We start from the raw sequence: 23,191 nt of genomic DNA, 5'->3' as shown, positions 1-23,191 counted from the left end.
TGCAAAAAAGGTATTTTGGAGGATTTTGAAAGTTATAGATTTCAAGTCTGAACAAACTAATCAGTGCACACACTTGTCTGAGTGACGTACATCTGGTTTTGTGCAATTTATAAAACCCTGAGAACGTCACTGTCCTGATTGTGACTTAATCTAGGTGGAGACTTTGCATGGGGCCATGTCTCCACCTGGATAAAACAAAACACTACGGAGCTGTCATAACCTGTTCAAACTGTTGGTCACACACACCTGTTAAGGTGTGGCAAAGTTGAGATATGGTTTGGTGGCATACCCACACAATAGTTTCATGAACACCATGCCACCCAAGCCTTCACCAGGATACACCCCTCTTTATACCCTATAGACTGTGCTCTTCAGCTGCTGTCTTCATTCAGTCACAGTTGTCTAACTTGTCAGATTCATAATGTAGCTCCCTTTTCCATTGATTTTATCTTCTGTGATGGTCTGCAGGTTATCACGGTCACACCTTGACTCTAATCACGAGCCCTCACACACAGGATGCTTGTCAGTTTTCATTAGATTTTATTGATCTGTGTAAACTCTCTGCAAAATCTTTACATGCAAAGTTATTTGCAAACATACATATTTTTCCAGTGCATGCACTATCTATGTACAAATACAGATAAACTGAGAAACATTCCACTGAACCGGCAGAATCAAGTAGCCTAGAGACAACCATGGGTGTAGCTCAGAGAGAAGCCTGTTAAACAGAAAAATAATAATATTTTTTTGTGTTGATCATCATCTGATGATCACTGTAGCAGAAGTAGCACAACATATGACAGTGTGTGATGCTACCGGTGGGTGTTTGAATCACTGCCACAGGGGGTTAGAGAGGGCTGTGCAGAGAGAACAAGACACTGGAGAGATCTGGATGTGTATGTACAAAAATGTGTCATTCAAAGAGCGAGATTCATCTCAATATCTGCTACTGATAGTGTCGGACAAAGTCTTTTGATGATGTGCTCAGTTGATTATCAGCCTATCCTGTGGATGCTATCGGACCACGTTAATCAGATTACACCATAGTCACCATAGTCATGCAGAATATGGCCTCTTTTATATAAAGTATTAACAGGAATGTTTATGGGGAAGAAGTGTAAACATTAATGGAATTACAATAGCATTAGTTTCTTACAAAGTATATATATCTTGAACCACAAGACATTTCATGCATAGGATTTTTTGTTTTCCTGTTTGTTTTGACATTGGAATAACTTGCAAACAGCTGTATAAATTTGAGGTCATTCCCCTTTGTAAGGTGTGCTTTCCTTGGTTTGCTGTGATTAGTGTACAAAGCATCGAATGATTTAAGGGCGGGGCTTAGGGGTAAGAGGGCCCTGCTTTGTGCAAAGGGTGCAGTGGGGTAAAAAGCGGGCTGCCCCAGGCACGCCAGTCACAAGCACAGTCAGTGCATGCAGGTAAAGCTGACATAACCTGTTCCAACATTTCTCTTTAGATAAGCGGAGCAGCCAAAATTTGCGAGGGGGAACTTGTAAGAGACCTGACCATGTGCATTCAGTGTAAACACTACAGTAGAAAACCTCTGAGGTGTCAGAGCGAACCACGAGCTTCAGAAGAGTGGAGGTAGCAGGAGGCAAATCCTGCCAATCCTCACCAAGAAACTAAGATAAAAACAGAGAAATTATAAATTCTGTTCACGTTTCAGTTTCTCTAACCACACAGTTAATACTTCCCACAAATCATAATTCACAGCTTGAATAACTATACATAAAACTCCTAACGTTTAACTAGGTGTGCTATAATTTTAAATCACAAATTAACAGCAACTGATGAGAGATTCATCTAGCTCATGGTCCACTGACTTATGAATCATCTGTCTATCAGATGTCTATCCTAACCTGAGCAATGTATCAGTATGTAAACATTTCTTCATGGAAATATACAATATGTTCAGGACAGGTGGGCACAGTTGAAGTATCTGAAGGCGAAGCTGTGTGTTTTCTTATGTCTGTGGCTTGGCATGCTTATACAGTTCCAAGTGTTACACTACAGCATGACGTGATTGCACGAGAAAAAAAACAAAACCCTGACAGCCTAATAAATTTCAGGCACAAGCTCGATCGAGGATTTTATGACTTTAAACGATGGTTTTTGACCTCGGATGCCATAACATATTGCTTTTCTAGTTCTGTGCCAGTGCAGTTCATTTTCTTTAGCACGTCAAGTTCAGCACACTATAGTATATAACATCACTGACAGGCATGATGGTCCTTGTGCAGCTGTTAGTTCACAGATGTCTTGGTTATATTAGTGAAATCTCTAATTCATTTATGCCATGATTTGTCCCAGAGGCAGATAAAGTATCAGCACAGGCAGAGGAATTGTTAATAATAAGGGGACAGAGTATAGTACATCAGGGGAAAGGGAGTGAGTTAGCCTGTGTGATGGTCAGGTAGTGAACGAATAGATAACACAATAAAATAGAAAACAAAGTGCATTAGGAGATGAATGCAAACCAAGTAGGGAGGTGTCAGCTCATGCTGTGAGGAGGCAAGTGGTTAATCACTAGCAACGTGATTATCGTTATACAAGGTGTGCCAGCGCTCAATCTTCTTGTCCTTGTTCTTCAGACACTCGTACCAGTGCTTCAGCCTCTCGCCTTTGGCAGTTATACCCAGCTGACACCCACCTGTCAGGAAGGAAGTGACGTGTGAGAGGTAGGCGTTGGTGAGCAGGTGACTTTTATTTCATCAGGGTAATGATACGTGTCAGATATTTACCGATGTAGTCGTTGGACTTCCCGATATCATAATCCCACACAGAGATATCTAAAGTCTTCTTGGCCAGCTCACTGTGTTTGATTTCATAGCCAAATTCCTGAAATTTGATCCAGACATTAATTCATCACTTTCAAAGCCACTCCCATTTTACTTTAATACGCAAGTTTCAAAGAATGTTAACACAATGACAGAATTTTTAATGATTGCAGCCCTTCACCTTGAACTCTCTTACAAACCTCGTTAAACTCTGGGTTTAAAGTCCTCTTTTTGATTTGTGTTTTGCACTTGGCCTTCTTCCCCATGTCAGGTTTCAGACATCTGTAAAATTTAATAGAGTTGAGTTAGTTATTGCCAGACTTAGGAGCTTGGCCCCACAGGTTAAATCAGAGGTCACGAGCCTGGGCTTTATCCTTGACCCAGACTTAAATTTAAAATCCTACATAAAGAAAATGACTGAAACAGCTTTCATTCATTTAAGAAGTACTGCAAAGGTATGGCCGTTCCTATCCCAACAAGATGCCAAAAAACCTGTTCAGGCATTTATTTTCAAGTTAGGCAACTGTAACACTCTCTTCACTGGTCTTCCAAAACAATCCATTGATAAACTACAATTTATTCATAACCCTAAAATTCCTACCTGAGGCCATAAGAGATGCAAGCTCTGTGAACATTATCCAGCATTGCCTTTAACTACCTGTCACTTTCCTTTGTTGTATTTTTACCTTTTGCACACTTTCTCCATAGCACTGCTTGTTTTTATCTCACACATATTTTTAGCGCACCAGTTGTTGCTATGTGCTGCCTCTTTTGTTTGTTATTCATGTGATTGCTTGGTTTTATCGAGCAGTATTTGCCCCTCTTGTAATTTGCCTGTTTTTCTTCCTTTGTTCCTTCTGCATATTGTAAAGCACTTTGAGCCCCTGTATATAGGACACTATAGAATATAAATTTGTACCATTTCTAGGGGCACACATTTACAATCTAAACATATGCATCATCCTGCTCTACCTACATTTTGACATATGGGTCGGAGTAGCCATTAGCATCCATTGCAGCCAAGTGAACGCAGCGCACAACACCCACAAGGAGACGGCTCTGCTGGGAGCTGTACATGAGTGAGATCAGAATCCGGCCACGCTCCTCTACCTCTCCACCATCTTTCCCTGGCTGAGACAGAGCAGAGAGAGGGGGAAATAGTTCAGTAGTTCTCATGATAAGATTTGGATGAAACTCTTGAGGAATCTGTCACGTTCAGACATGCTTGGAAATTAAAGCATTGCCTCATCTTCGTAGAGAGAGATGCCTCTGGCTCCCCCCGCTGCTGCAGTTCTCTTTGTCTGTTGGGTGGGGTGAGATTACAGCAGGTCAATAAGAGATCTACATGAGGAGAAGAAAGCATTGTTTGAATGCAATTGACTTGCACTCACAGGGATGACTCTCTCGAGACACACGTTGAAGTTTTTCTTCGTGTTCATCTTCAGTTTCTTCAGTGCCACTCGAGTTTCCCCAATAAACTCATTATGCCCGAACTTGTCCTCATCACAAACAGACAGCCTGAGGAAATCAAAGAGGATATGAATCATATTAATCTGTTCCACTTTTAAAAGAGTCAACCAAGGGCACTTGAAGTTTGACACATAAACAGAGGGATTTAAAGTTTGACTCTGATGTGAAGTATCCACCTGAGGGTCTTGCGCTGCATGTCCTCATCTGTCAGGCCGTGGTAGGTGAGCGTCTCATTCCATGTGGGATTGCGGGTGTTCCTTAAAGTCTTTGTGCGCAGCTTGTTAGACTGATAGATGCAGGTTAGATCAAAAAACGGAATTGAAATATCTCGAGGCATGTTATTGCAACTCAAGATCTCACACATCTGACAGTTTCATCACAGGGAGAATCTACATAGCGCTGCTTCCCACCAAAAGATGTTTATGCAGCTCAAACATGTTCATTCACCACTACAGCACAGTATAATTACAATATCCTAACAATTTACCTTCACAGCAACTTTTACTTAATTTAAAAATGTCTCAATATCTATTTGTAGACATCACCCCCATGCCGATTCATGATTTTGTCAATTCAGACCACAAGGTGTCAGACTTGAGCTAGCAGAAATGCCTGTCATCAAACCACGGGGGTCTAAAATCACCACCCTTTTTGGTGCTTAGCAGGATGTCAAGGTAATACATCTTTTAAAGGAAGTAAAAGCTTAATGTGGGAGAGGTGCGTATTTTACCTTACTAGCCCCTGGCAGCAGATGTAGTTTGATATAAGGATCTGCCAGTCCATTTGAGTCCATGGGCTTCAGTCCCTGAGGAGAAATGGAGCACCACATCCATCATATCGTCATGAACAGCGCAGAGCAATTAAGCTTAAGTGCCATTCAGGAGCTTTTTAACATAAACCACTTGATTGTCATTGTCCCTTTGTGTGTGAGAATGGGGAGAATAGTGGTACCTTTGCTCTGATGATGCAGCAGTGGAGGCTGTTGCTTTCCTGTTCATAGAGCAGACTGAACTCTAGAGAGCCCAGAGTGGCTGAAAGAGACCCAGACCAGTCATTAGATTAGACTACAGAGAGACAGCAAGTCTGTTTTTGAATAATTGAGAGTATAAATACGGGGAAAATTTCTCTTGTAATTAAACAACATTCAACTTGTGAATTGAAGTGAGAATAAGTACCAGCCCAGAACAGACAGACACAGACACAAAAATACATAATTTTCCTCTTACCTGTAGTGCTATTTATAAATTTAGATTGTTTTTGGGGTGAGTTGCCGAGTGTTGGAGAAATCAATCATAATATAATGGAACTAGATAGCACTTACGTCCACTTACTCAAGATAATCCACAGAGCTTGTTGTGGCCTATTTTATATAGGAACTATTTTCTTTCTACCAAACTACACCTGCCGACTGTATCACTGTGCAAAAGGAAACGTGCATCTACTGCTAGCTCACCTAGCACCACTGAGCTAGCTAACGTTACAGCTCAGCCAAGGAAGCCATTAATGTTTACAGCTGGTGCTGTCCAAGTTTGTCCAGCAAACACTGACACATTAAATGGCTGTTGTTTGAACATCCAATCAAGACATCCTGTTATGGTTAAAAAAAAAAGTTCCAAAATGAACATTGTGGCGACGTCTGCAATTTAAGCTGACCAACAGTTGGACGTCCATCCTGGACGTACTAGCAACATTAAAAAATACGTTAACATGAATAAATAATGAACGGTGACTCACACAGGACTCTCCTGAGGGAAAGTCCTGTGCTTGATCCCTTCATTCACTACAACCTCCTCTCTCTACATGGACTTTGTGGCTCTTTATCCTATGTCACCTGACTTTCTGGCATATAGACCTGAAGGCTACATCTCCCATGTGCGATCAAAGACAGTTTGAATATAGACTTGCGGCTCTCACAACTACCACAGGCCAAAAAACGATGTCACAGGAATATAATTCACATTTAGATATCCATTAATGGCATAAACCTGTTTTTTGTACCTAAAAAATGGACGTTGAATGACACTAGTCTTTAGCCATCTATGGACACCACAGTGTGGCTGTCTGATCACAACCACACAATTGAGTTTATAATAACATGTTGTATTAAAAAACAAACATACATGAATTTGCCTTTTTCATAGCAATATATGATCGATATTTCCTGGTTCGTAAAACTGGACCATTATCAGACATGCAATCAACTTTCCCATCTGATTGTTCATCTCATGACCATGTTGCACTTTTTGATGTCCGAGTGCGACCATTTTTGGCCAGGGACATGACATCACTGTCTGGCTAATGTTTCCTGGGTACAAGCATGAGCCTCTTGTCCATAAGTAGATGCACCCTTCTTTCTGCACGGTGATATGCATTATATACAAGAGAAAGCAGACATCTCTATGGCCGATATCCCAATACTTGGCAGCTCACACCAAAATCAATCTAGACTGATAAATAGCAATACAGGTAAGAGGAAAAATGTGTATTTTTGATTTTGGGATGAACCGTCATGAACCTTAAAGTAAACAGCAGAAAAATCTCATTACAAAGCAGGGGCATATAATATGAAAGGAATCAAATAAACACTCAAGTCTCAAAGGAAGAAAATCAGAAAATAAGGTTCTGGACTGAAATGCTGCCCACACACATTTTCTTTGGAGGAGTTTCATTGCCTAGCATTGCTGTTGGGGGACAAAATGATCAAATGTCATTTGTTAATTTTTCTCATTTAACTGTGTAACTTTTCTGGGCAGAGATTCACCACCAACTTGCTGCTCCAAAGGCACAAAGATCTCCCCACAGAACTTGGAGTTTAAAGCCATAAAAATAAGCAACACTAGCTCATCCATCTGTATCTAATGATCAGATGTTGTTTTGGATTTAAATGGTTTTACATCAAGGCGCACTCTTGTGGAGACCAGACCTCAAATTATTATTCCACTGAACATACAATATGTATCTTTTATTAAGCTGAAACAACCAGGAAATTTAAATCAACAGTACTGAGGAAGTTATAACCAGCCAAGCGAGTGAAACCAGTTAACGCCACAGGACCGAACTGTTAATACCGCCACATCTCTGTGGAGAACGGGCACATGAAACCACTGCTATTTCTGCCATTTCCCATCCCAACACAGGGGATTGGATCAAACACAAGGGGAATCTTTATCCTGTTAGCCCTGTTGTATCTCAAATTATTTGCACAGCTCCATATTCCCGGACCTCAATAAAATAAATTAACACCCAATCCCCCAGAGAGAGAATAAAGGCCGCTTGATGCTGCAGGCGCAGAACATGAATGGCATGGCACCATTCTCATCATTAAAACAGGATGTGGGATATATGAAAAAAAAGTATGACCACATAGCTTATGTATCACTATTGACTTAGTGATTCACATCTTCCTCTGCTTCGGTTCCTCGGATATTGATTATCATGCTTCTACAACATATGGTGCTTATCATTTGTCATTTTCTACCCAGCTCAATAGAAGCTGCCAGAATGATGCTTCCTGTTTGCTGGGACTACTGGGCAATTTATAGATATGAATTATTACCAGCAGACTAAAAGGCAGAAATCAAGCATCAGCACAGTATGACTAAGAATCCCTCAGGGGAGCAGAGATGGTGCCAAATTGTCATCAACGCCCAATACTGTATGATGAATATGTTTGCTTTATTATAAGAAACAACACCCATCTGATGTTATTTACCTTAAATGAATGACAAGAAATCACTCGTGTCAAACTGTACACGAGGTGAGATTAAACTAGACGCATCAGCTACCTCACTCTACAAGAAGAGTGAGCAGATGGTGTACTCACTGGCTTCATCAGAGTCATAGTCATTTGCCTCCTCCTCCTCCTCGGCTCTGGGAGGTTGCTGCCGAGCGGGAGGAGCGCTGTAGGCAGCGGGCTGCCTCCTGTCCTCTCTTGCTGCAGGAGGCGCTCTCTGCTCTGGAGGAGCCACACCGGAGGAGTAAGCCCCTCCATCTCCTGCCGCTGAACCTGGAACCACATTCAGACATCTGAGACTACACAAAATAACACCGCTAGGAATGGAATATTTGGTTAATGCTTGGGACTCTTCAGACAGGACAATAAGAAAACAGTGGCAGATCTAGCACATTCGGGCAAGCTTCCCCTACACCCCACCCCACCCCAATTTTATCATTATCTCCGCCTCTGGTGGTGCCCTAGGTGGCTATTTATATCCCCTATAGAAAGATCTGCTACTGCCTCTCAGGAAAGGATTATGTCTCTCACCCTGCTGGGCCATGGTGGCTGATGCAGCAGGCTGTGGTCTGGAGCTCTGGACTGGCACCATCTTTTTCATCACCACTGGGCTGTCCTGCCCCGCCTCTTCAGGGCCAACCCCACCTGTGGCCATGCGCGCAACGGATGGTTTAGGGGCCACAGGTGGGTAACCAGCACGGCCCTGTGGCTCTGGTCCTAAAAATAAGCATGAATAGCATAACACAGTAAACACACAGTCACACACACTATACATTGGGGAGACGTGCATAATCACAGCACTTCAGGCTCCTACTGCAGTGGAATCTGTAATACTCCCTAGTCTCTCTGGATACTTTTGATGTTGCAGCTTTTTCGTTGCAAAGGCATTGACCTACATACAGTACAACAAGCTGTGGCAGCCAACTACTGTACATGCAGCAGCTATATGGTTTGCCTGCCTGCTCGAACCTCTGTTTAATGGGAGAATAATATTGCTCAGGTAATCACGCTGAAGGTGTGAAATGATACAATGTGACCCATCATGCCAGCACCACCTGGAGGCTCATCCCATGTCACAGCATGCACCTTCCGACAGCTTAATTGAGCTCTCATCCCCCTCCTCAGCAACAGTGGGTGGCACTGCCAAATTTGGGAAGCAGATAAAAGGTTTGAAAAGAGCAATGAGAGGCAGGGTTGCAGGAAGATTTGTGTACAGATGCTGATCTAGTGAGACTGAAGAGGTGGCACTTTGAAAAATAGTTTAAAGTGGCACTGAAATTAAAATTTATATGTAGCCTATGTATGTATGTAAACGTGTATGCATATGTTTGTTTTGACTTGCCTAATTATCTGGTCAAAATTGTAATTACCAACAAGACCATATTTGAATTGATTTATGTTCCTGTAGAGACAGCAGACAGCTGATGTGTAGGAGCTACCAATGACTCAGCATGTATTAAATACATGTTAAATAACAAGCTAGGCTATATTGCTAATAGCCAATGCATGGTAGACTTGTTGAGAAAAAAAAGCAGTGGGACTCCTTGTACTTATCTTTGTAGTCTATACAGTATGGCGTCCTACTGTCAGTAGCACACCATGGACATTGACAGCACGTCTCTGAGCAACAGGCCACGAGACATCAGTCTGCCATGGGAAACGCCCACCCAGAGGCTTAGCCCCCAGGAACAGTGCCGGGCTTCGAAGCCAATTTTACACAGTGGCCAAACCATGGAATTACAACTTCTGGGTCCATCATTTGATGCCATTTGGCCCCAAAACACTTTCCCATGGACTTACATTGTGAAATAGATGTCTTTAAATCAGTGGCTACATTGTTTTGAATGTCACAACCCCTGCAAGGATCCATTCAGGCCGATAACATTTCAAAAGTCTAGAAGAGCCGTACGAGTAAATCATTTTATCCCATTCAAGTTAGTGGAGCGCTAAACTGGAAGTGAGTAGCTTGGCTGGCGAAAGTCTGTACTGCGCTTGATCTATGAGCCCCACGATGCAGAAGACCTGGGTAATTTCATGCCATTGAAATCAAGCCCTTTTGGCTTTTTGCGCCACTGAGCAACTTTCATGGGAATATACAGGGCCCCGCGTTCAACGATGTATGCAGAATACAGTATGCAAAAATGGTTTCAACCCATTTTGAAAATATCCTATGTTGAAAAATGGAAAAGTATCCATGATAGCTGTAGAATTTTGTTTATTTACTTCAATTCAAATTTCTGTTCAACTTTAAAAAACAGCAGGCAGCACTGTTGAGAAATGGAAACCCCAAAAGCAGCTCGGACAGTTTGGCAGATCGTTTTTTAAAGATTTCTAGATACTGAAAAATTGAATACCTGAAACTTGCTGCTCAGAAGCAGGAGCCTGGCTCTGACCTGAGAGAGACACAATGATTAGACTCACAAGTCAGTCTTTAGACGCTTTGCTTAACTAAAGGTGGAGATCTCTGATTGTCTGGTGGCGAGACTACACAATGATAAACACAATCAATTGTTTGAAGCAACAAACTTTCAGGTCAATCAAAACTTATGATAAGGACCGCCATGTTGTCTAATGTAAAAATTCTGAATGACTGAAAAAGACTGCAGACTGAGGCTGAAGGTGCAAATCTACCTGGTGGTTGTGGTTGAGTTACTTCCTGCCTGGGCTTAGAGGCTGGTGGCACCTTGGGCTCTGCTGGCTCCTGGGCACTTGTTGCCGCACTTGGTTTAGATAATGGCATCGGTGATGGCAGGAAATGCTTAGGAAATCCTTTAAAGAACCAGGCACCAGACCTCTTCCACACCTAAAAAAAACAGACATAAATGTGTTACAGGCTTTTCCAACAGACAATTTAATTATTTTATCTGTGTTCTGGTGTACAGCACTCACCTCTCGCTGTTCTCTGCAGATCTTGCATAGCCACACAGCACGTGGCCGACTGCTACACTGTGTGCCACACTTGGTACACATGTTCTACACGACAGGAGAAAATAAAGATTTTCAGCTGTTCGCCATTCACAATGTAATTACAAATACATAGCTCATAGACCATGACCTATTGTGTTCTCTCAACTTCTGTGTGAACTGCAGCAGGGGAGCAGGTTTGTGTGCCTTTTAATAATTGGCTGACTCATTACCTACCTTTTTGCAGTCCTCACACACCACTGAGTTGACCCCAGGTGAACCCAGCTGCTCCCCACACAGCAAACAGCGGGACTGTCCATCCCCACACACAGTCTTTTTCATGTCGTCCAGACGGTTTATCAAGCGCCTGCAGCAGCACAGGGTGAAATCTTATTTAAAATACTGTCGTTAATCATCCCAGTTCCAAATGTATGCACGTCATCAATCTAAACAGGTGATTTTGTTTTTATATATGTAGATATTAGGGAAACTGCTGCATGTTTTACGATCTCTCACCCAATTCTCTCCTGCTCCATGGCCTCCATTTTCTCAGCACGGGCAATCACACTGTTTATTATCTCTTTCTCTTCATCTGTCAGGTCTGGACCAGGACCAGGGCCTGGCTGCATGGTCCAGTTGCCCCTGTAAAGCCAAACATATTCCCCAGCTGAGATTATGCTGCTAAATCATATCCTATTACACATCTGCATACACATTATGCAGATAAGTGAGGTGGAGTAGGGGTTTGTCTACTTACTGCTCTTTATCACTGTGTCACAGATCACACATCAGAGGGATGCAGGTGAAACAAAGGAGACAGCATAGGGTTGGTAGACTCAGAGAGAAGCTTGACAATACGAATATGTTCTGACAATCACGCTTACCTTGCGTGCATGGTCCTCTGCCTGTCGTTGGACCCCCAGCGATCCGAGCCGCTGCTCATCACAGTGTCCGTCATGCTGCACTGTCACAGTCTGCAGGTGCACAGACAGAAAGACAGAGATGGATTCAGCATGAAACAGTCCAACAAACTTAAACTAGTGTCATGAAAAGGTGCCAGCTCTTTAATAAGGGCTCTTTATTTGGGTGGGAATTAATTTATTTCTTAAAAGTTTGACTTGTGTCCAAGTTATGTGTGTTGAGTCCACACTTTTAGCTCCCCTCTATCCTTATCTCATGCTTATGCAGCACTGACTATACCGCTGCCATGGGCTGCTCTCATCAAAAGGGATACTGCGCACAAATTTGTGAGCCACAACAGTGCTGACCTTAAATTGGCAAGTCACCAGATACACTTCCTTTAATTGCTACACAGTGATGCAGGGCTAAATAAAAGGTAGATAATGATCACCTCACAGTGGTGACGACCAGAAGCCAAACAAATAACAAATCAATCAATCATAGTTTCCAGAGAGGTAATGATCTCTTATTCCTCTCATCTACTTGTTTCCTATGAGTTTACATATTAAAGACACAGTTCGGATTTTTTGAAGTCGGGTTGCATGAGGCACTAATTCATATTCAGTGTATTATCTACAGCAGATTGCGTTCGGCACGCCCACAGTTTGGAGAAGCAGACAGGAGTACCGTGAAGGAAGTTAAGCCACGTGATGCTGTGGACGGAGGCAGCAGCAAAATGCATTTTAGACACCTAAAAAAAAATCAATATAAGTTTAAGTGTAGCTATATTTGGAATATTTTCACCACTTTGCCTTGCCATCAAACAGTCATTTCCAATGGGGAACTGAACCTGTTATCTATGCTCTCTTCAAAGCCACCAGACTCCTTTGACAAAAACGACAACTTTACCTTTCAGAACACTGAAGCTGCTGGTCTACCACTGCCTCAACCAGTTAGTCTGTTTGTGTAATTGTGTGACTTTGGTGTTTAAAATGGTTAGTTCGGATTCACTAACTCACACAATAACACTAACTAACCTATCGAGGCAGTGGTAGACCAGCAGCTCCAGTGTTCTGCAAGGTAAAATTACCGTTTCTGTCAAAGGGGTCTGGTGGCTTTGAAGAGAGCATATAATGGCTTCAGTTCCCTGTCAGAAAGGGCTGCCTGAAGGGAAGGTAAAGCGGTAAAGATAATCTAAATATAGCGTATACTTAAACGGGTATTAATTTTTAATGGTGGCTAAAATACATTTTGCTGCTGCCCCCATCTACAGCAGTATATTGCTTTGCTTCTGTGGCGTTACTCCTGCCTGCTTCTCCAAACTGGGGTTGTGCTGACCGCCATCTACTGTTGGTAATACACTGACTATGGACAACCTACTTAAATTAAAAAACAAAAATCCAAACTATCCTTTCAAGCCTGAAATAGCAACAAAATATAAGCTACCAGTGGTAACGTAAGCACATTTCCTGGTGCCAAATGTACAGCCTAATCAGTATGATCTCCTGCCAAGCATGCTTTATCAAATTCTTTCCAAAGACATATTTAAGCAAATAAATGGACACAAGAAAACATTGCAACACTGCATAACACAAACACATAGAATCTGTTAAATACAAGCTTAAACTATGCTTGGTTTTCACAGGAGGTGGAGTTGCTTAGTGTGAGTATTGCAAAGACAACAAAGCAAGTCCTCCTGTATATCACCAGAGTGAAATGATGCCAAAGTGGATGGTGAAGTGTCTTCCAGTCTGCGACTCCACACATATCAAAGAAACAGATGGTTCCATATAGCAGGAGTGGCTCGATTATGCTACGATACAGGAGGAGGAGGAGGTGAGTGTGTACTGACAAGGATGACTAAGAGTCTTTGTCTCCAGCACTGGGATTGTTCATGGCATGTTGGTTGAAGCTGAGGTTTTCATCCAAAGTGATGTACGTGTATTTACAGTGCTCAACCGCTTTTAGTGTTTTTCAGGGGATGCTGGTGGGACTGGGTGTGTGGTCAGGTGTTTGTAAGATCTGACGGGAAGTGACTGTCACTCCGTGCGGTGAAATGGGGACTGGATTGTTTGCAGGACGGCTGTGTCATCGAAGTATTTGAAGCACGCGATGACAGGAGATAAGCCTTTGCAGTGGTTTGTGTGCATGATGCAGGCTGAGAACACAGCCCAGTGCTAATGATGACGGGGGAAACAGTGAATTGTCAGCTGTTTCTTTTTTTCTTTTTGTTTTGCCTACAATGGCCTCATCCATATGACACGCTGGCAGTGTAATTGTAATTGAATCTCAGAGTGACATGGTAAAGACGATACAAAGATGTCAACAGAAATCAGAGGCGAGTGGCTGTGGGCAAAGTCTACTCAGTGTGTGTATGTGCGTGTGTGTGTTTGTGTGTGTGTGTGGGGGGGGGGCCGTGCAATTGACTTGGGGCTGCTTCAAGCCTCTGCCAGACAATACATAGAGTGATGCTGCAGCAGCCACAGGCCGGAGCACACAGCAGTGTATGTCCTGAGGGGAAGTACCAGCAGTCAGAGAAGACCAGCAGGCTCCGACAAAAAAAGGAGCAACAAGAGGATCTGAAAGCCTCTCTGAAGCCTCAAATGTCAAGAGTTATGATGGTGCAGGATGAGGAGAGTGCAGGTACTGTATTGAAGCAATATAGTAAGGAATGCATAATGATAAGGCTAAAAGGAAAATCAATCAATTTCACTTGTCTTTAGCTTTTCACAGCAGTTAAACTCCAGCACTATAGAAGCTTGGATAAGTGAAAGGGAGTGAAAGGGAGGGGTGCGCCTCTGTCTCCCTCATTCAGCTGCTCATATTATGCTGCGTAACGTCAGGCTACATACCTTTTGAGCTCTAATCTGTTGCTGCACTGCCTGCGGGATTCACAGAATAACAACAAATTCGCTGTGCTATCAATAGACACTCTGGGTGTGGGCTTTTCCCTCTGATGCTGCTGCATCCAGCCAACAGTGGCAACAAGGTCTTCAGGGAGCATTTGTCGTTTTCCACGTCTCAGCAGCAGTCTGACGGCTCAGACATCTCTCTGTACTGTACAGCATATATCATATACAGCGAGTCTCTCAAGCGTGGCCCTCCTTCACTTGCCAAAATGAATTATCCCACTTTTGTCTAACATGATTGTCCTGGAGAGGTGGATGGAGAGAGACAGATGGGAGGATGGGCAGTCAGGCTTGGGCAGGGTAATCACTGACTCAGACAAGTCAGCTCTGTGGCGCTGGGGAGAGATGTTACTGCATCACAGAAGTGGACTCTTTGCCGAGGTGACAGTCCAATTAACATGCAGGAGATGGTCTGAAGGATCATGTACACACTTTTCTCATAAAGACCTGTCACTACAGGCTTTGATGCTTCAAACATAGAAAAGTGCAGCTTGGTTTCACCTACCGTGCAGTCAGGGAGGGTTTCCATCTCTGACTGCACATATTCAGAAATGCATCTGAGGCCAATTATAATGGACTGTCGTGACCAAAATGTCATACTGAGCCTTGTTACTCTGCAGTTATGACGTCACTGTGGCCCTCAGAGTGTCATTCTCTATGCTCTAGAGGTTATAAATGCAACTAATCTGCGTCATCTGTGACTTGGTGCCACAGTCATCTTGTACGTGTTTTCCTCCCATATCAGATGACTCAGTCAGGTGGTGGATCTTCTCTGGGGAGCAGCAGATATTTTCCTGTTTTTCTCTCTTAAAATGTCACCAAGCCTCCACGATGTGACGATGCTTTCAGACGTGGCGGTGGTGGAAAGTGGTGCCAGGAACTGTGCAGGCGACCGCACAACAGTGTCTACAAATACACCAATATACCAATAGTATCAGATCATGTGTGAGATGACAACAGGAAAAGACCGGAGGGAGAGCATCGACTCAAGCTAGTCATCTGCCCGATCATCATAAGTCATCCACTCAGCAGGATCTCTCCTGAGTAGAGTTTCATATGGGGGTGGAGAGGACCAATATAGAAACCCGTGTCTCCTCCTCAGGGCCTGAGAGGATAGTCAATACAAATCTGCATCTGTACATCTTCAGGGGATGTATGCATACGCAACTCCTGCAGCACACCCTACACATTTAACATCCATTTTTAGAAACACAGCCATGCATTCTTCTTGGATACTTAAATGCACAGCATGAGTAACTAGCTTTAAGTGTTGTGCACAGATTAATGTTATGTGACTTTCAATAGCAGGTGTATGACTCATTACTGCAGAACATATGGCTAGAAAAAGGAGTAGACTCGAATAATAGTGCCTTGTTATGGCCAACAGCCCATCATTTTTTTCAATATTTTGGTACTTCCCTGTGGAAAGAAGAGCTGAGGAAAGCAGGGAGAGTGACAACGAGGCAGCAGGACATTGATGGATTGATCCAACATGGATCATAATGGATACAGCACTGAGAGCTTCAGGGCAGGGGGGGTAGAGGGAAGAGAGTCATCTCCTTTGTACTGAGATCAGCAAAAACAATGCATAAAAGCAATGTTTTAATAGTTGAATGCAGCCTTAAAAGCAATTATTACTGCATTCAGCGCTTGAAGGGCAGTCCCTTAATGAAATGAGTGTGGCTTTGTTGACTTCACCTTTTTTAATAACATATTTAACTATTGTTTTACACCCTGCTTGGTGTCCTATTTGTAAATGTATTGATTGTACTGACACTGAAACAAGACTTGGTACTGCACTTGAATTCCAGGTCAACAATTCCCTCGCTATCCTCCAAGAAGGACATTTCTTAAATGGGTTAATGAGAATCAGAGATCAATGCAAAGCCCCACAATTGGTTTCACTTTAATTTATCTTTCATCAGGCCTCCAATTCGTATTTCCATGCCTTGGGCTAAAACTTATTTAGGTATAATGGATGTCGCCCTAAAGCCTCACTGTAGTAGCTGCAACCAAATCATTCACCAACAACCCTCACCATCAAACCAATGCAGAGTCCCTGTGGGCCTAGATCAGCACTTTTCTCCAAAACCTTTTCCGAGGAGCTGGTGCTAAATAGAGGTCAGAGCTGATATTCATGTCAGCATAGCATATCCACCCTACCAACGATTTAATGATCCTGGTGACACCATACACATTTTTTTTAGTTTGCTGTGACCATTAATGTTTTATCAGCTGTAACACACTGCTTTTTTCTATTTAAGACCCGACTGCAACCTAGAAACATTTTTTTTTTTTGCTGCAAGAAACTCGCTCAGCTCTACCATTTTTTAAGCTTGGCCATTACTTGGCTTCTACCTCCTTGTGTGACTTTATATGCATAATTTATCACGTGAAATCAATGCAATGCTAAAAGAATTCATCTTTCCAAAAAATAATTATTGTGAAGCATGAATGTTTGGTATAAAATGAATGTGATACTGTGTCTTCTCTGTATATTATACTGCCAATGATTTAAAAATACAGTACATATATTTCCATCTTAGATGGTAAAAGCTGCAAAAAATAGATGGGTTAAAGAAGAGAAGGAAAATAACATATTTCATTGCATCCTAATTTTTCTTCCTCTACCATCTGGCTTGGCGGTAACTCAGATAGTTTTATGTATTATGAAACAGAACACAGCCTGAGATCCTCAGACAGGAGAATCTTGGCTGGTCTACAGTTTCGATACAAGTCCTGTGGTGATCTGGGACTGACTTGGGAAGGAAGGACTACAAAAAAATTTTTTTCTCTCTTTTAAATCTTTTATTCACTCACATCTATAAATACAGATTTAATTGAGAGAGAATCTGAAGTCAAATTTACCAATATAAAATTCTTTGGGATAGACAGAAGGCAATATTAAATCAAGATAAACATCATTCCCAACCACGCTGCTATCTCAACTTAGAAAGCAACATCTTATTCATAATTCTAAGCACAAGACTTGTATGATTGAGAACTGAATACCAAAAGAGATGTAAAACAAACTTACATCTACTCATGGAAAACGACTGTAAAGCCCACTAATGAGTACTGCTATGTTATTGTTGAGTTATGAGTCATCTTTAGACCTTCACTGAAGTGTAAAAAAAAAAAAAAAAAAAAAACATGAACGAGTTGACAATACCTTGACTCACACGTAGGCTACATGTCATCAAAAAGTACAACCAGCTGCTCCTTCACACTTTGTGGTGACACATGTGGGCTGGTGGTAGGTGGCTCTAATGTCAAGAAGAAATTCAAGGTCTGCGCAGACAGTTTTTCTACACAATAAAATGTGCAATCTTATAACTGGCACCACCACACAGCTGACCAGGCCATAAATACAAGTAGCATACTAGATGATTGGAGTACACCAAATCTAAAGGGTTTTGCAGCCCAGATGCCTGAAAAAAACTGCTTATTGTACGTCTGCAAACCATGGATTTGTTATACTGTACATTACATATGTATGAGACGGCTGCCAAGGAGCAGACAGCAGCAGACTACTGTTTGAAAACCAACTAAAGCTGGTGATTTTTACCAACAGTTAGGGACATGTCCAACCGTATGTGTAGTGATATAAGCAGGTATTTTGTAATAAGAGTTTGGGACATGTCCATCTGTGCTTGTAATGACAAAAGTGGGTGATTTTAATAACGGTTTGAGACATGTCCATCCTGTGTAGCGACAAAAGAGAGGGAATGACATGCAGCAAAGGGCCACAAGTTGGAATCGAACCCAGGCCACTGCGGCAACAGCCTTTTACATGGGGCGCCTGCTCTATCCACTAAGCCGCCGACGCCCAAAAAGTGATTTTTAACGACAGTTTAGGACAAGTCCAGCTGTGTTTGTAGCGACAAAAGCAGATAACTTTTAATGACAGTTCAGAACATGTTCAGCCATGTGTAGTGACAAAAGCAGTTGTTTTTTGCAGCAGTTCAAGACATGTCCAATCATATGTGTAGCGATTAAAGGTGGTATATTGTAATGAACGTTTGGGACATGACCGGCCGTGTTTGTAGCAACAAATGAGGGTATTTTAAGCCAAAACATGATGTTTTCCTAAACCTAACCAAGTGGTTATTGTGCCCAAACCTAACCACACATTAACCACAGCATTCTCACAACATAAAATTGAAAACTGAAGGGCAAAGTTTCAACATATCTTCTACATATGAAACATATCCATGGTTTGCCAAAACGGACAATGCCAACATTTATTCTGACGACTGGGTTGCGTTATGAGCAATAATTGACTTTCTGGTAAATGGATTGTCACAGTTTTTTTTTAATATTTGGTCTTATAAAGTAACTCTTTTCAGTATTCAGCTGCTGATGTCTAATGCTCACACACCAGGCATGCAGGGCGAGTGGGGAGACAGGGTAGGAAGGACCAAATAAACACGAGGTAGCCACCCACTCCCAGTTGCATGGCACAACTCCATCCATCCCCCATAAAGGGACTGTGAGCTGCCAGCATAGCAACACACTGAGGCCTGGACCTGGGCAGGATTGTAAAGCACTGCACCAAGAAACTCTCCGCTGCAGGAGGAAAACATCACTCAGCATTTCTTAATTATTTACAACTCCCACCCACCATTGCTTTTCACTCTATGTAAAAGTCCCCTCTTTAAGGCATTAGTGCACACTTTATGTACTTGGACAGTATCTCAGACATCATGTACTTAACAGTGGATTCAAGGAGAAAGAGATCACAGAGCTTCGGACAGATTGAGAACATAATTCAACTCTATTTTGGGAAACAAGGATGGTTGTTGGTCTTTTAGGTCTGAGGTGTCGACAAATTATCCATGTTTTCAGACAGACAGTGGCGCTGACAGGGACCATCTGTGGAACCACCTGTGAGGGCTCTTCACCCCTCAAATGTGAGAGCTAGCAATGTTTCAAATACGCACTCTAGGCAGGCATGGCTCCAGGTCCCGCATCGCTGGAGAACAAACAGGAAAGACCATCCAGTGACCAACAAGCTACCGTGCTGTCATCCTGCTATCACTGTTGGCCATGTCCAACACCTCGAAGGGGTGGGCGCTGTGTTTTTCATTCTTAAATCAACATACCGAAATAGCATCCATATCCTATACGTCTCATTTTCCAGTAATCATCCTCAAATGAAGCAGAAAAAGAGTCTGCTGACCCACATTTTCTCAGACATTTTGATGTAATTCAGAGACTTCTTTTGTCCAGGCCTTATTTTAGAACTACAGAAGTAAACGGTTATCGGACATGGAGCACTCAATTAACTGCAAGAGCCTGCAGTAAGTCTCAAATTTGCTTGGCTGATGGTGATTCATCCCAGTATGCCCCAGAGGTAAGAGGTGGGACTTTGAGAACTGTCTGATGATGCATTGGCCAGTCATGCTCCTTCAATTTCCTCCCATCTTATCTCGGGGAAACAAGTACCACCAGACAGGGGCATTAAATCAACGCGGTACAGGTCTGTTGTAATGACACTATGTGTCTTACTTGCTACTAACCAGAACTGACCTGCAGCTGGTGGTCTGCTGAGATATGGTTCCTTACATATAAAGAAACAAGTCAGATCTCCTATTCATCCATGAATCTGTGTCTTTGTTGCTCTGCTTTGAAAGGTCTGGCACGGTTCAGCTGCTGGATATCTGACCCTCCCTCTTGTCCTACCAGCAAACTAGCAGGTACAATGCCCCCGGGTGCTTTTAGCAGATCTCTGTTGGCAAATAAGAGCATGTTCTAGTCTGGAAAGGATGTAACAATAAGAATAAGCTTTGGCCCAACTTCTGAGACAAAAAACCGTGTTGAGAAGCTTGGCTATGTGACTTTAAATGCATTTATTTAGACGTCACTCTGAGTCTCTGGGGCAAGAGAGCATCACTGCAGCTATACACAGAGGCGATTCTAATCAGCTAAATGTGTCGGAGATTATAAATGGTAGTGGACAGAAGCATTGCATATAGAGAGGCTGGTGATTCGACCACAGCCCGATTCTGTTTTGGATTTTTAACTCCTTGCCCTCTTGGGGGAACTTTGCTTAAAGGCCACATTAATTACAACTGTCTTTTCCAATATGCCACAGTGTTTAGGCAGATCTAATCACCAGTTTCAGAGAGGATAGTGAATCGATTCTTATCCACCGCTCTGATGAGAATTTGAAGATGAAGCCACTCCCTTCTGAAGCTCGGCCACAAACGGCAGAATAATCTCTCTCACAAACATATTTTAATAATTTGCTCGAAGGCAAAGCACGGAAACAAATATTTAGAGTATAATGTGTGATTTGGGTTCCAAGCTGCGTGTATGGATTGTGAAGAGCACAGAGGAACATAGAGTCATGCACCTTTACCAACTGTGGCCATGGTAACGGCAAGATCAGAAGACGAGAATCAGAATGATTAAAAGCTGTGTGTGTGTGTCCACCAGTCTATGTGTTTGTAGTACCTGTGCCAAATTTAAAATCTCATGCAGAATGCAGTCATAGTTGTAATAGTGTCAGCGGATCATCTCTTGTATCATTAGATGTAGTTGCAATTTGTCAGAAATGATGCATCTTGCAAGGGTGGTTCTTAACAGTCATGGTTGAAAAGACAGCAGAGCAAGACAAGCTGAAGACATGGGATTATGGGTACAGTCGCCCTTGTATCCTTCAGCTTTAAATTATGCAGTTAGCGTGCAGAGCACTTACTTCATTCCTCCATCTATTTTCACCTTTTCCCCTAACACCCATGTTTCCTCGTGCTCTCCATCTCTCGTTTTCCTTTGTTTCAAGTGCTGTGAAACAATTTTCCCCCTTTCTCTCCTTGCCTAATTTCTCTGGACAGAAAACAGTGGGCTGGCAGAGAGACAGATAAAATACAGAGAGAGAGGTACCAGCAGAAGGGTGTCGTCCAATCACTACTGTGGCTGCTCATGTGAGAGGAGGCAGCTGCAGATATCTCTCAGACCCGTTCATTCAGTCTTTTCTCCCCTCCCCCATTTAATCCCCATGCTTCAGGTCTGTAGGAGGAGTTGGAGATGGTGGAACTGAGAGGCGGATGCCCAGCTTCTCTTTTCTGTCCACCTTCCATATTAACACCAGAAGCAACGGTCCAATAAGTCTGTTTACAACATGCTCTGCTCTGACCCACTAACTGTAATGACCCATGGGTGCAGGATGAGATAACATCACAACAAGTAGACGACTGATTCACTTGTCCTGTGGCACAGCTGGAGTTGAGAGCTGCCCTGCCCACATCAGCATTTGAAGGCATCTCTGATGTTTTCCTCCTAGTCTGCAGGCACATCTAGACCCAGTGTGCGCTCCTAAAAATCCTGCAGCAACGCCCAGGGACCGCAACCACACAATCTCCCACATGACTTACCAGGTCTGTTTGCTTATGTCAGATCTAGAACAAGAAAACGATGTTGCAGGAGTACAGCCAGCCAGCAGCCTTGTTTTAATACACCTTAAAGGGGGTTCAGCAAAGCCTACCAAGCCACACCAAGAGTTATATTCATCGGCCATTCATGAATAAACTGAGTAAATAATCACAACACCAAAGCATGCTGTAGTAAATCAATGCAACAAATAAGCAGGTAATCAGCTCTACCACCACCTCTGCATGTATCATACAATCTGCTGCAGAGCAATGTTTTCAGTAAGACATGTTTTCCCTAAAACAAAGGAATCAATCAAATGTTCATTTACATCATTTGTACCTCACATAGGTTAATTAGCAGCAGCTCCATGAATACTGAGTTGCACTGCACACAAATGTTTCTTTTTCATTCAGATGACTCAGTAAGTAACAGGCTCATGAAGACAAAACGTGTTCCATCAAATTAATAAATACAAGCAATAAAATCTGTTCCCTCATAAGAGATCATTTGCAGCCCCTCTCTCTCTCTCTCTCTTGTGAATGAAATGCTGCATTCATTCAACTTGTTAATGAGAAATTCTAACGCACTGAGTCACTGGCCAAACGCAATAACCTCACAGTGATGTGAGGTCGAGGGAGCAATGTTTAAAAAATCCTTCGAAGGAGATCATACAGCCTACCTGTGAATGCAGCCCTGCTCTCCTCTCCTCTCCTCTCTCGCAGGGAGCTGTCAGGGAATGATGCGGACTAAATTTCTGTGCAGCGCCTGGATACGACCACAGAGTCAGTCATTGCGCATGGTGCCTGTCACCGAAACCCGTGCTTTTATTTTTTTATTTCTGCCTGGAGGAGTAGCCTAGTCTGTTGCTGGAGGCAGAGCGGATCTCCACAATGCGTGGGAACTCGTATTCCACCCTGCGTGGAGGATGGAAAGCCCTTGGTACCCTGGGAAGGAAACCCCTGGATCTGAAGTGATAACACTGATGCTTAAGTGGACAGTCATCACCTGATTCGATTGTCTCTTTAACAGTGTCTAAATTTGTCTCATCCTCCACGCAGCCCCATTGAGTCATATTTTATAAGGTTATGCATTGGTTATGA

At 42.8% G+C, this 23,191-nt stretch overlaps 1 protein-coding gene across 2 annotated transcripts; it reads right to left on the bottom strand.

Moving 5' to 3' along the window:
• Window positions 1-523: 523 nt before the first annotated feature.
• Window positions 524-23,010, bottom strand: LOC126394881 (rabphilin-3A-like). 2 transcript variants are annotated; one of them, XM_050052022.1, is made up of 19 exons: window positions 22,771-23,010; window positions 11,790-11,879; window positions 11,663-11,674; window positions 11,422-11,547; window positions 11,143-11,272; window positions 10,891-10,974; window positions 10,633-10,804; window positions 10,356-10,394; window positions 8,533-8,718; window positions 8,092-8,274; window positions 5,220-5,299; window positions 4,999-5,073; window positions 4,445-4,554; window positions 4,190-4,316; window positions 4,043-4,099; window positions 3,775-3,929; window positions 2,999-3,080; window positions 2,763-2,859; window positions 524-2,671 (listed from the first exon to the last, which is right to left on the bottom strand). In XM_050052022.1, exons 2-19 carry the CDS (start codon window positions 11,861-11,863, stop codon window positions 2,541-2,543), a joined length of 1,920 nt encoding a protein of 639 aa, XP_049907979.1. In that variant the 5' UTR covers window positions 11,864-11,879; window positions 22,771-23,010; the 3' UTR covers window positions 524-2,540. The 2 variants fall into 2 exon arrangements, with proteins under 2 accessions (XP_049907979.1, XP_049907980.1); XM_050052023.1 differs by lacking the exon at window positions 11,663-11,674.
• Between the last annotated feature and the right edge of the window lie 181 nt (window positions 23,011-23,191).

Source organism: Epinephelus moara, chromosome 8, assembly GCF_006386435.1.
Source record: "Epinephelus moara isolate mb chromosome 8, YSFRI_EMoa_1.0, whole genome shotgun sequence".
Classification (NCBI taxonomy): Eukaryota; Metazoa; Chordata; class Actinopteri; order Perciformes; family Serranidae; genus Epinephelus; species Epinephelus moara.
Note: the sequence above shows the minus strand (reverse complement) of the source record. Positions and strands in the feature narration are given on the sequence as shown.